The following is a 13695-nucleotide window of genomic DNA, read 5'->3' on the forward strand; positions in this document are numbered from 1 at the left end:
TAATCATCTCCTGCTAGCATCCTTCCAACCCATCATAGCTTGGGAAAACACAAATGGGACTTTCAGTGTGCCACGAGGTGGATTAATGAGAGCAGCTTCAGACAGGGAGCGAGTATCCCAAACCTAAAGGAGCCTTCAGAAAATGCTTTGCCAGCGGCCCTGTATCTGGGTGGCATCCCCATGGATCTCAATGTGGCAGGATGGCAGAGGGAGAGAGGTCATCTTTCAGAAAAGTAGGTTCCAGGCCATTTATGCCTTTATAGGTAAAAGACCAACACCTTCAATTGTAGCCAGTACCTGGGGGATGGGAAGCCAGTGTAGATTTAAAAGCACGGTTTCCTATGCTTTACTGGGGGGAGAGGGGAGGGAGGGGGAATTGATGGATTCCATAACAGACAAGCTAGTTTATTCTACACGTTTTTTTTATCTGAAGAGTGGTTTAAGCTGTAGTGCAGTTAACAACTACAATCTCCTGGCCATACGAAAAGGTGAAAAAACTGACCTACTTTACTAGCAAATGAAAGTCCAGACAGATTGATAAAATGCACACCTGCCCCACAAACGGCAACTGAACACCCTCAGCAGAGGTGGTATCTCTGCCATTTTTTCCTGTTTTTTCCCAACCAACATCACAACTCCAACTTCTATGGATTTTGCCTCAGCCATCTGGCTCTCATCCAAACAGCAGGCTAAGCAATCAATTGCTTTGCCTAGGTAAGGGACTTTGGAGCTGGTCCTATGACAGCTATTTTGGTCCTGATCTGGAGTATAAAAAGACGCCATTAGTTCTCTTCCTTCCTTGCTGTTTTTGCTACAAAGTAGCAAAAACAAATCATCATCTGTATTAAATATATTTTAAGGTGTTAGATAAAGTTCTAGATTTAAATTACTTTGCATTTTTAGAGAGTAATTTTCTCAGCCACAGACATCACATACCAGTTTTGAGGCACATTTTTTAATTCACTTCAGGCTAGAGGACAATCAATCACAATTATAACGGCCACTGATCCTTAATGAGATTTTCTTGAAAAACAAACGCCACCCCTTCCCTACACATAAAGGCACTTGGTTCAACTTTATACATTCTACTAAAAAGCATGGAAAAACAGTACCTTGCTTCCATCAACTGATGAAAGTATGGATATAAAAGATTATTCGTCCTTCATAGCACATAATGAAAATAAAGTTAAATGGCAACCTAAAACTAAGTAAAAGTTGCCTGAAAGATATTCTACCTGTTCATCACTTCTGTGATAGTCATTATCTTCTTCCTGTTTTTCTTCTGATGTTTCTTTGTTTGAACTCTCATCAGCTTTAGTTTCACCTTAAATAAAAAAGGAAAGCATTATAATCATGAAATTAAAAGATGTTAAACTGTAGGTAATCTCAATCGATAGTAACAAAAATAAAATCAAGACAAAGCAAATGGGGTTTTATAAGTTTCTGAATGCGTCAGACTGGGGGTGAGCTCATTTTATAAAAGTTAAAAAGGAGCTTAACCATCTTTGGGATTTTCTGGATGCATACTTAGCTAGGTGCAGATTCACAGGCAGTGCACCTATGTTTCAAGGGCCCTAATCCAAAACCCACTGAGGACAATGGAAAGACTGACACTGAGCTTTAAAGCAGGACATAAATGCACAGCTAAGGAAGAACGCATTTGTTGCTTTGAAGGACTTACAAGCTGGACAGTCACCATGTCGAAAAATAATTTTCTCCTTAAAAAAAAGATTATCAATGCACCATTACTGTCCCAAGATTGTATTCAAAAGTCAGGAAGTTCAAAAACTTCAGGTTGCCAAAGAAATGTCAACTCTGCTAAGTATTATATACGCAGTAATTTCTATTCCTTTTCCTCTCAAAAAGAAGCCTTAAGGTATTACATTTATTAGTAAAATATAATTCCAGCCCTAACTGTTCAAATTTCCTAGTATTAGAGTGTGATATCCCCAGCTTTATGCATTGATGTGCTGTTCACTCAAATTTTAAGTAAACTCTGAAAACTGTTGTGTGATACTTTTTTTTTTTTTTGGTCACTAAAAACTATATTTAATAGGAAATTTGGGAGGGGGCGGGGGGGTTGAATTATGCATGCACAATCAATCTCTACCGACAAACAAAATTATGGTCCAAATCCCTGGATATAGCAAGAGGGGAAATCACAGCTCAGGAATGTGACCTTTGCTCTCCACCAAATCTTGGGCTTGCTACTTTAAGCGACTGTCAACAGCCCCACGGGTCCATGGTGGCAACTGGGTATCAGCAGACCATAACCCTCACCATGGCCAACTCTGCTAGCAGCCAGTATCATGGTAGTGTAGGAGCCCCTACACCAGCACAATTCCAAAAGATATCCCATGCGGGGGTGGTCTTCCTATGGCCAGTTAAGATGGTTTAAGGGTAGAGGTAGTGTGATGCAAAGCGGACTCACCACACCCTAGGAGGTGAGCATATAGTACTCCTGAGGGAATTCTGCGCCAAAAAATTAAAAATTCTGCAAGTTTTATTTATCAAGGAATAAATGTGGAGGTTCCAGCATGGCAGCGAGGAGCACAGGCCACTGGCTACACAGAGGTGGGAGATCACCCTGCAGCCTCCCTCCCCCATCCCAGGACACTGACTTGGTCCTGAGGCTGCACCCAACTTTACGTAGCGCAAGGGCTGAGCCTGCCCCAGAAACACTGCAGGGCCCTGCCCCTCCATGCCAAATGCACCAGGTGTGGGGTAGGCAGGCTCAACCAGGCAGGAACCAAGTGTGGAGGGGCTCAGTGTGTGGGGATCCAGGTGTGGAGTGAGAGGGTTCTGTGTGGGACAATCTGGGTGCAGACAGCTCAGTGAGGGATCCAGGTGTGGAGGTAATCTGGATGCACAGAGGCTTGTTCTGGGGTTTCAGGTGCAGGGGCAATGGGACTCTGCAGGGGAGGGTCTGAGTATGAGGGGCTCAGCGGGAGGGTGGGGGGCTAGGTGCTGGGGGAGTGGGGCTTGGGGGTCTGGGTGCAGCTAGCTAAGGCTCAGTGGGGTGGGGGATCTGGGTGTGAGGGAGCTCATTGGGGTGGTCCAGGTGCAGGGGGTGGTCTGGGTGCAGAGGTGGAGGTCTGGAGACAGGGGGTCTGGGTGCAAGGGGGTCTCCAGATGTAGGGGTTGAGGTTCAGCAGGGTAGGATTCAGGTATGGAGGGGTGTGGGGGGCAGATTCTGGGATGAGGCTTGGCAGGATGGGTCCGAGTATGGGGGGGTCCGGATGCAGGGGGTTGGGCGGACAGGGGAGCAGCTCCCCATACAGTGACCCCTTTCCTGCAGCTGAGGTGTGATGAGGGCTGGAAGCAAGGGAGGATGCTGAGCTTCCTGCAGCCAGGGGAGGTTTCTGGGGGTGGGTCTAGCAGCTGATCCCAGTGCAGGGTAGGAGCCACCATAGTGGATTTGCCTCTCTGCCAGCTGCTCCAGGTGCATGAAACTATGTGCCTGAGCTGCTAGGGAGAGGTGCGTGACCGCTCTTGCAACTTCCCTTTGCTTCCCCTGTCAGAAAGTCATTTTTCTGAGGGGAAGCAAAGAAATCCGTGGGGGACACGAATTCTGTGTGTGCATAGTGACGCAGAATTTCTCCAGGAGTAGTACAACTTAACACCATTAGATCATAGAATCATAGAATATCAGGGTTGGAAGGGACCCCTGAAGGTCATCTAGTCCAACCCCCTGCTCGAAGCAGGACCAATTCCCAGTTAAATCATCCCAGCCAGGGCTTTGTCAAGCCTGACCTTAAAAACCTCTAAGGAAGGAGATTCTACCACCTCCCTAGGTAACGCATTCCAGTGTTTCACCACCCTCTTAGTGAAAAAGTTTTTCCTAATATCCAATCTAAACCTCCCCCACTACAACTTGAGACCATTACTCCTCGTTCTGTCATCTGCTACCATTGAGAACAGTCTAGAGCCATCCTCTTTGGAACCCCCTTTCAGGTAGTTGAAAGCAGCTATCAAATCCCCCCTCATTCTTCTCTTCTGCAGGCTAAACAATCCCAGCTCCCTCAGCCTCTCCTCATAAGTCATGTGTTCTAGACCCCTAATCATTTTTGTTGCCCTTCGCTGGACTCTCTCCAATTTATCCACATCCTTCTTGTAGTGTGGGGCCCAAAACTGGACACAGTACTCCAGATGAGGCCTCACCAATGTCGAATAGAGGGGAACGATCACGTCCCTCGATCTGCTCGCTATGCCCCTACTTATACATCCCAAAAGGCCATTGGCCTTCTTGGCAACAAGGGCACACTGCTGACTCATATCCAGCTTCTCGTCCACTGTCACCCCTAGGTCCTTTTCCGCAGAACTGCTGCCTAGCCATTCGGTCCCTAGTCTGTAGCGGTGCACTGGATTCTTCCATCCTAAGTGCAGGACCCTGCACTTATCCTTATTGAACCTCATCAGATTTCTTTTGGCCCAAGATGTTTAATGCAGTCACATTCAGAATGTACAATACTACATAACAATTTCTATAATTATGATTGGTGTTTAGAATAATCTTATTAGCATAATGGCATTTTTCCAAAGAGAGCAAACAAAAATAAATTACCATTCCGATGCGAATCTAAATGTTGCTTAGCAGAGCAGGTCTCCCCTTTGATGTCCCCTGGTACTTCCATGCCTAGTTTATGATAGAATTCTCTCTGCTTTCTCATTTCCGCTGTTTAAAAATTTAAACAGTTTCACTAATAAGTGTCAATGTAACATTTATAAAATTGTTTCAAACCTCTCCCACTTCCTCATAGAAGAAACTTCCCAGCAAGAAGAGGCACTTATCGGAGTGTGAACAACACTATCCCTTCACTTTTGGCTGCATCTCTGCTTTTCCTAATTGCCATTTTATCAAGTTACACCACATATCTTGTCATTCAGCTGTAGAATAACCACCTCATCTTCCCAGGCTGCTATTACATCATTTCTGTGATTTCAGATCATATGGATTTTAAAGCTACTCCATATTTTTCCATGTATCCTTCTACAAATCTCTCAGTTGAAGTACATGATACATGCCTGTTTAGTTACACATGTAAGAGATTCTGAATTTCCTTTTTTCTCCCTACTTCTAATTTTTAGCCTGAAAGAATTTCATTTATATATAGTCTCTTTACTTAAACTTGCATATTTAAAAGTGAGAGAATGTCCTCTTGACTTGACAACTTAGTTTCAATGAAAATTTTCCACCTAAACAGGTAGTAAAACACTACTGAAAAAAAATGAGAATGGTCCAGTAGTTGGTACAGAATATTCCTTCAGCTCAAGACACCCAATACTGTCAAACTATTACTGTTATAAGAAGAAGCACACAAATTAGAAGTTACCTGTTAGCAAAGGCCTAAAGTACAAAAGGAAGAAAATTATGCTGAAACCAAACATTTTCTCTGCATTAAATGTTTCACTTTTGACAACTTGGGAAAGCAGCAACCAAATGATTGAATAAACGTAGAATTCAAAACAAAATGTACATACAAAATATAATGCCAACACACAAAAGTTTGCTTTAAAGTGTTACACAACATTATACAATGTTTTAATTTTCCTGAAACATCCCCACAATTTTCATGACTGGAACATTTTCCAGTACTGGGTGTCTAACATTAACAGAAAGCACATATTGAAGGATAAAGTGAAATCAGTGCTAGAATTTGAATAAGTGCAGAAATGCTTCCACTGTATATTTTTCACCACTATCTTTGTCTAAAAGCAGCAAGCAGGTGAAAAACCTATGCTATCCCTTAAACATGCACAGTAGCTCTTTGTAAATCTAACATTTACAGCTAAAAGAAGACATACCAAGACTTACCATCTTGAAGGCCTGGCACAAGTTTGTAAACAATATCTTGCATTGTTCTGTCATGACTGGCAAAAAGAACAAAACAATTAGAATTTGAAAACTTCCTGTTTTTTAATCAATCATCTCTATTCTAAATGTCATCTCACTTAAAGAGAAAGACTCCAATATTAAATAGATTATGCAGACAGGAATATAGACTTTTAAACATCACTGTAGAGAATATTCAGATTTATAAATGGTAATTGAACATCAGAAAGATGTAATATGAGAAAATGATTTTAGTGGACTGGAAGGAGCAAGATGAGAAAGGAAGCCTGATAAGGCCCCAACTATCAAGGCAGAAGGTAATAAAGTAGCCCATGTGATGTGGAGAATGACATACTAGAATGTTAACAGGCTGTGTGAATTTTCTGAAGTCCACCCTTAACAGAACACAGAAGAACATGAATGATCCGTCTAGAGCAGAATGTGGAATTGCGCCCAACTGCATCAAGGTACACATGTTGGTAATGCACATTTTACTATACCTCGATAGAATTTTGACCTAAGGCAGGCAATTTTTGGCTCAAGATGAGGAAAAATACACTTTAACACGGCCTTCCTATTCAGCACGGTATCAGCCAAAGGATATTACTGAAGGTTTGCAATGGTACAAACATCTTTATGAATAACTGTACATTTCTCATACATGTGGAACAATACTTAAATCAAATTTTCATTAGTTATAGTGCACTGCACCAGAGAATCTGGTCCCAGCTATTTCTGCTGCTATGCAGCTTGACTATCTAAATTACAGGGTCCCTATTCTGTTACAAAAGTCTTATTTCTCTTACAGCTATTTTAAATAGAGTCTAGAAGATTTTGTTTTCCTCCATACACAGCTGTTTCATGAAGTTACATACCACATTCTTTGCTGGTGATAAACTGGTGCAACTACAACAACTTCAACAGATATTTACCTATTTCCACCAGCAATGAATTTGCCCATATGGGATTAGACCAACATTCCTATATAAATAGATAGAGATAGACCATTTTGTTATGAGAATGCACAGATACACTAGGAGATGTTAACATCCCCAGGTCCTTCAATCCCACATTTGGGGATGTTTGGCGAAATTATCCATACTATGTTCCTTTTCTAACGAACAGCTAGAGAAAAGCATGCACAGGAAAAGCATATAAATCAAGAAAAAGGAGTTAAGCCCATACATTCGGCTGTTTATAGGCAAAGACAGTAAATTGCTCTTAATCCAACCACTTCCATTCAAATTTAAGAGCAGCAATGAGCAGCTCACAAAGCTGAGTTGTCCAGTAATTCTTAAGCAGAAAGGTAAGGTGGCCTGACACTAGGCATGAAGGGGGAAAAAAGCAAAATTGGTCAAGACCCTAAACCTTTAGCCCTCAACCTCCTTGGAGAAGCTAATCTACTGATTCGCTTTCAACAGAAATTCAAACAAAGAAAAATCAAGAAAGGGCAATTCTATCTAGAAAAGTACCATTTGAAAGGGCCAGAATGTTACCAGACCTCTGAAACGATACTACCAAGTTCTAATATTAAGCAAAAACAGTGCAATAATTTTAAAAATACACCCATCCCAGCTGACAGCTGGCATTACCCTGGAAAAATGTACCATGTTGAGCACTGGCTCTGACTCCAAGGCAGGAGTGTATGCTCGTAACAGAGGTCAGTTCTCAGCAGTACTCCACAACAGCGGAGACCACTCAGACAGAAACAGCAGTAACAGAGTTAGTAGCAGTTTACTAGTTACTTCAACCTTTTAAAACAATATTTTAAGAGCATGAGGAGAACAATTAGGTTTAAATGAACTAATGGAACATCCCCATTTTAGCTAAGTCTCTAACATGAGTGTGAGGGGTCTATTTCCAGATTGCAGACGCTTCACCAAGAGCATTTCAATATAAATGAACCACAGTCAAGCAGTCAGTCAAACTACAGTAACCAATACATAGCAGCAAGCAGGTATAAAAACTTAACTGCCTTCTCACTTCTGAATCACGAGAGGTGCTTAGGTTACCTATTTCCCAGCTGGAGGGGAAGAAGTCAAGCTATGGGTCTGCATAACAAGTGGTTAACAGAATTAAGATTTATATAAAACAATTTCCTTCCTGTACACATTCTCTAGTCGAAAAATCGTGTATCTTCAACAGCAGCTTGAACAAAGGAACCACTGTGACCATCTAGTCTGACTTCTGTATAACACAGGCCAGACAACTTTCCCAAAATAATTCCTAGAGAATCTCTTAGAATGACATGCAATTTTGATTTAAAAATTACTAGGGATGAAAAATCCTCCGCGACCCTTAGCAAATTTTTCCAATGGTTCTCTCTCTCTCTCACTGTTAAAAATTTACACCTTATTTCCAGTCTGAATTTGTCTAGATTCAACTTCCAGCTGCTGAATTATGTTAAGCCTTTCTCTGCTAGACTGAAGAGCTCATTATCAAATATTTGTTCCCATATAGGTAGGTACTTACAGACTGTAATCAAGTCACCCCTTAACCTTCTCTTTGTTAAGCTAAATAAATAGAGCTTCTTGAAACTATCACCCTAAGCCAAGTTTTCTAATCCTTTACTCATTCTCATGCCTCCTCTCTGAACGGTCTCCAATTTATCAACAGACACCAGAGCTCTGGATACAGTAGTCCAGCAGCGGTGGCACCAGTGCCAAATACAGAGGTAAAATAACCTCTCTGGGAAACTCAAGTTTTCCATTTTTATGCATCCCACGACTGCACTAATCCTTTTGGACACTGTCACACAGGAGTTCATGTTCAACTGATTATTCATCAGGATCCCCCAATCTTTTTCTGAGTCACTGATTCCAGAATAGAATCCCCCATCCTGTAAGCATGGCCTACATTCTTAGTTCCTAGATGTACACAGTTATATTTGCCATATTAAAAAACACATTGTTTGCTTGCACCCAGGTCATCAAGTGATCCAGATCGCTCTGAATCAGTGACCTATCTTCTTCGTTATTTACTACTTCCCAAATTTGTGTCATCAACTAGAAAACGGGGGGAAGGAAGGCAGGGGGTTGACTACACTTTTCAAAATCCACTGCTTTCAGCATCTGTGCCAGGGACTGTGGGATACATATTCAAAGTAGTGCAACTAACAATTTCATCAAATACTTTGCTTGGAGGCAGGGCAGAAGTGCACCTTAAAAGAATAGCTGGTGTGGATGCACTGCCCCGATCCAACTTACAGCGCTGCATTTTCAGCAGTGAAATCTGCAGTAGTACAGTTCTTTAGTGTGGACCAAGCCAGGTGAGGCAATAGCAGCAGTTGATTATCATGGTGACCGATGCCTTAGAAATATTTAAGTTGAGAGGAAACTGTAGGAGAAAAAGTAAGGGAAAGCACAACCTGCAAAAATATATTATACAGTAGAGACACAGAAAGAGAGGACAATACAAGCAGGATACCACAAACATGCTAGGGCATGTTGTGAATGGACATTGAGTGGCTGTGGGCTTAGAAAGAGGGCAGGTACAAATCCTTCAGCATTGGCTCCAACCAAAAGAGGTCGGTCTAAGCTTTCTGCTGCTCTACCTCTTATGTGTAATTAGATTATCCTGCAAATTAACTGTCACTCAGAAGACTAAACAATGACAATGCTGCCACCTTCAGATTTCAGTCTTTGAATAGTACCTCAAATAAAAGATTAAAACCACAGTGCATCTGCCATAACAAAAAATACATTTGAACTACCAGTCATGTGAATATAATGAAATATTAGATAAACATGTAATTCGCACAATCAGAAATAGATTATATACAACCTATGAGAGCCAGATAAAGTCTAACCAGAAATTACTAAATCCAACTAAACTTCAGTAGAAATTGGTAAAAACTAGACAAATATTTTGCTTGTTCTTAAATTTGACCAAACACATTAAGTTTCAAAGATCACTTCAAAGTTCAATCTCCCACTTTGCTTACACAGAATCATTATTTTAATTTCAAATCAAGCTCCTCGCTTTTAAGTATTTAAGAAAGAATAGCAGGGAAGTAAGAAAATCTGGTAAAGAATCGTGCCATAATCGGAGATATCTACACATGACCTTTAATGATTTTAATTATCTGTGATTTTCATTTCATGCTGCACACTTACCCGATATACTGTAGTGGATGGCTCTGATGTATAACAATTCTACATGTTGGACAGGTGTTATTTTCCTCCAAATACTTCACCAGGCAACTTCTACAGACTGCAGACACATTTATAATTAGGAAGAAAAAACACCTACTAAAACAAGTTCACATTTAATTTCTTTTCAAATGTTCACAAAAACACAAATTGCATAGAAATAGAAACAGAACTCACACACAATTCAGATTTTGTCCCTTATATTTCATATAAATAAGTTCTAATATACCACTGAATAACACACAATCTCTATTATCTTTCATGGGAGTTCTTAAAACAGAACAATGGTAGATGACAATCAACGTATGAAGGACATATTATGTTATTGTCCTGTTCCTGAACATGTAAAGCTTACTTCAAAACTATTAGAATACATAATACACAACCCAAAATACCATATGCTAGAAAGAAAGTTAGAGCTGTGGTTGTAAACGAAAGGAAACTTAGCCAAGGAAATAAACTTTGGGCAAAGAAAATATTTCCTTCCGAGAAGTTGCTGTTTAGTGAACATGCAGCTCCTAGCTGAAAAAGTGCATTCAGGTGCTATTTCACCTCAGACCGAATACAACGTACGTTATAATTACAAATATTAAAACAATCATAATAGAGCACTGCACAATAGTTTGCTTTTGGACCTGTTTCAAAGTCTATATACATAATTGTATTCATTTCATTTTACATAAATTTACAACCAAGTTACTCATTTTAACCAAATACTATTAACTGTTTAAAGGAAAATCATACAAAATTATTTACTTGGACAGTAATTGCTTATAGAGACAAGATAGGTGAAAGAGACAAGATTTTGATCTACAAAGAGCTCTTCTTCTGGACTGTGTAGCTCAAAACTTGTCTTTCTCCAACAGAAGTTGGTCCAATAAAAGATATTACTTCACCCACCTTGTCTCCCTAATATCCCAGGACCAACACAAGTACAACACTGCAAACAGTAATTACTTATGTGATAAATGAATTCCAGCTAAAGATTTTTCTTTTTTCTAATGATTTTTGAGTTACTGAAATTTCTGTGCAAATATAAAGTGGGAAATTTGGGTAAGTGAGCATCTTTCTAATAACTCAGGCTGATTCATTATTTTTACCCAACAGTGCTATAAGAGTTCTAAAGACTAAGTTACAGAGGTATACTTTCTGCAGTTAAACAGTGCCATCTACCTCTCACACAAGTTGATGTATGTTTGAAGAATAATTACAAATCAAAAGCCAAAAGTCAGCAAAGGTGTAATGTATGAACGGATTACAGTATTTTCAGTCATTACATTTAAGATAACATTGTTAGCACCTGCTGTCAATGACTTAACTAGTAGGACAGCATTCTTATCCTGAACCATAAACCAAGTCTAGTAGCACTGCTCACTGAAGCCCAGATCCTGCAGAGGAATCTGCCTCAGTGGGACTCTACACAGGTGAAGAGGTCCAGACTAGCAGATTCTCATGCAGAGCGGAAGCCCAGGAAGGCAACCAGGAAACCCAAATCCTGCTCTCAATGAGTCAATGAAAGCAGAATCAAACCCATCATTTATAGCTTTAAACTCAATTGTAAGTTTTATTTCTTATTTTAAACTATAATTCAGAATGTTTATTTTAAAAAGCATCCACTAGAAAATAGCAGTCACTATCCGTTGCAATCTCCTACACTACCTTTCTTACATTTTCATTCCTGTCAGCTTTTTTTTTTTTTTGGTTGTTTATAACCAAGAAATCTATCTTTCCTCATCTTTTATTATCCTTTTGAATGACGAAGATAAAAATCTATATTTGGAGCATAACTTTTCATGACACATTAAGACAGCTTTCATATACATCCTGCCGTCCAAGTATCAAGGTAGAAGATGAAGTATTAAAACAATTTTAACAGAAGCTGCATTTTGTTATTGCCATTGTTAATAAAAAGGCATGAATAGGAGAAGACTGTTAATAGCTACCAAAGCACAGTATCTGTTGGAGTTTGTCCTAACCATGTCATAAGACTGGAAAGTTATAATTACCAAGATACATGTGAAGGAAGAGAGCATGGGAAGAGATGGAGGAAATTTACTTTCCCCATAATTCTCCTCCTCTGGAGGGCACCTTGCAGGGATTCTCACTCTAGTTTTAAGTACCTAGCATGACAGATGGAATCCCTGAAATTCTAAAGGTTTGAGTATCCCCGAAAGCAATAAGTAGCAACCAGACATGTGAGCCACCCCGCCAGTGCCCATATAGTACCTTGGAATCTTCCAGTTTGGTTCTCAGTTAGTAGAAAACAAAATTAAAGCCAGACACAAAAATAGCATTGATTGAGAGAAGTCAGTGCCTTGAAAGCACGTAATATATGTAAATGTTGCAAATAATCCAACATCTAAAACAGACTCCTCCAAGATAATATTTTCCAAAAGGGAAAATAAAAAAGACAATTTTCCTTCCTCTAAAGATACTTTACAGCAGTGTGTCCTGCATACTCAAGGAATATCCCAAAAGACAAACATAGTACTATCCAACAGCACATGCAATTTGAACAATGCCAATACCAACAAGATTTGTTGTAGTTTTTCAATTATAGTAAGGTAACATACCTCCTGTCACCTGTCCAGCTTAACATAAGACTAAAGGATGGATCCAGAAGTAACAAAACTTTCCAAAAGCACAGACAACACAAATGAACGACATACCTGAAAATATAAAAGCTCGAGGGGCTGGAGATTTGAGCTTTCTTATTTCAGATACGGGTTCTGCATAATTGTCACCCCAAAACAGTATTCTTCTCGAGTCCCAATCCAAGAAATAGTGCTTGGCAAGCATATGTAGCAACAACCATATTTATGCCTTGCCTACATGAACGGAACATGCTTGCCTGCCATGCACATTTCTCAGCTACAGGCAAGCAAAGACTTTCCTGCTTCAGATCGAATGAGCCTTGACATGACTTTCTAGCCTTAGGTCTGGCAGATCATTTCTATCAGCCATTTAAACATAGTCCTTTTAATGACAGCATTGCTCAAGTTTGGTACTAGGTGGATCAGCAAAAAAAAACCCTTCAACTCATTCCACCAGGGAGGAATCATTCCAAAACTAGACTGGTAATTCACGAAGCAAAGAGTAGCAGCCACGTACTGGCAACCTCTTCATCAGAGCAGATCCCAGCCTTGGATCATAACATTTCAGGGTTATGGGGCACAGTACAGCCCAGGCCACCTGTACAACCAAGTTCTTGCATTGGGGTGGGAGAAGTAAAAACTGGTACAGGATAGGGTGGCAAGACTGGATGGTGTTTAATCCTAGTACCTCTCTCTGATGGCCCTTATCAACATAATCAGAATAGATAGAAAGCAGAGAAAAACCACTAGAAAGAGACACTGCACCACCCCAAAGCTGGAGCGGATGAAGAGCTAAGTGGTAATTGAAGAAGAAGTTGACCAGGTGGTTTAAAGGCAAGTAATAAGGTTACTGTAAGGGTAGGGTACGACAACCAGTTTGGGGAGAAGGGACTAGCACTCATGGCTGCTACTGCCTATAGTGTACTCTAGAATTTCAGAGCTCTGCCCATCTCACTCCAGGGTGAGTTCTGAACAGACAAAAAACCAGAAAATAAGGTTTGTTTTTTTTCCAAATCAACTTAGTTACAATTCAAAGTCCTTCTAGCATTTGTCTTCATATTTTGATGTACAAATTTTCTAACAAGTATTTAGTATGATAAATTTTTTTTAACTACCA

The 13695-nt window shown here is 40.2% G+C and overlaps 1 protein-coding gene across 12 annotated transcripts in view; it reads right to left on the reverse strand.

Annotated features, from left to right (window-relative positions):
• Positions 1–13695, reverse strand: part of PCGF3 (polycomb group ring finger 3) — a 111598-nt gene that overhangs the window by 15892 nt on the left and 82011 nt on the right. For all 12 annotated transcript variants that reach the window (XM_077817863.1, XM_077817859.1, XM_077817862.1 and 9 more), the window contains 4 exons: positions 9949–10045; positions 5816–5871; positions 4565–4675; positions 1236–1324 (listed from right to left, as the gene is read on the reverse strand). In XM_077817863.1, coding sequence (XP_077673989.1) covers positions 1236–1324; positions 4565–4675; positions 5816–5871; positions 9949–10045 — 353 coding nt within the window. The remainder of the gene's footprint in view (positions 1–1235; positions 1325–4564; positions 4676–5815; positions 5872–9948; positions 10046–13695) is intronic.

The sequence above is a fragment of the Eretmochelys imbricata genome, chromosome 5 (assembly GCF_965152235.1).
Source record: "Eretmochelys imbricata isolate rEreImb1 chromosome 5, rEreImb1.hap1, whole genome shotgun sequence".
NCBI classification, from domain to species: Eukaryota; Metazoa; Chordata; order Testudines; family Cheloniidae; genus Eretmochelys; species Eretmochelys imbricata.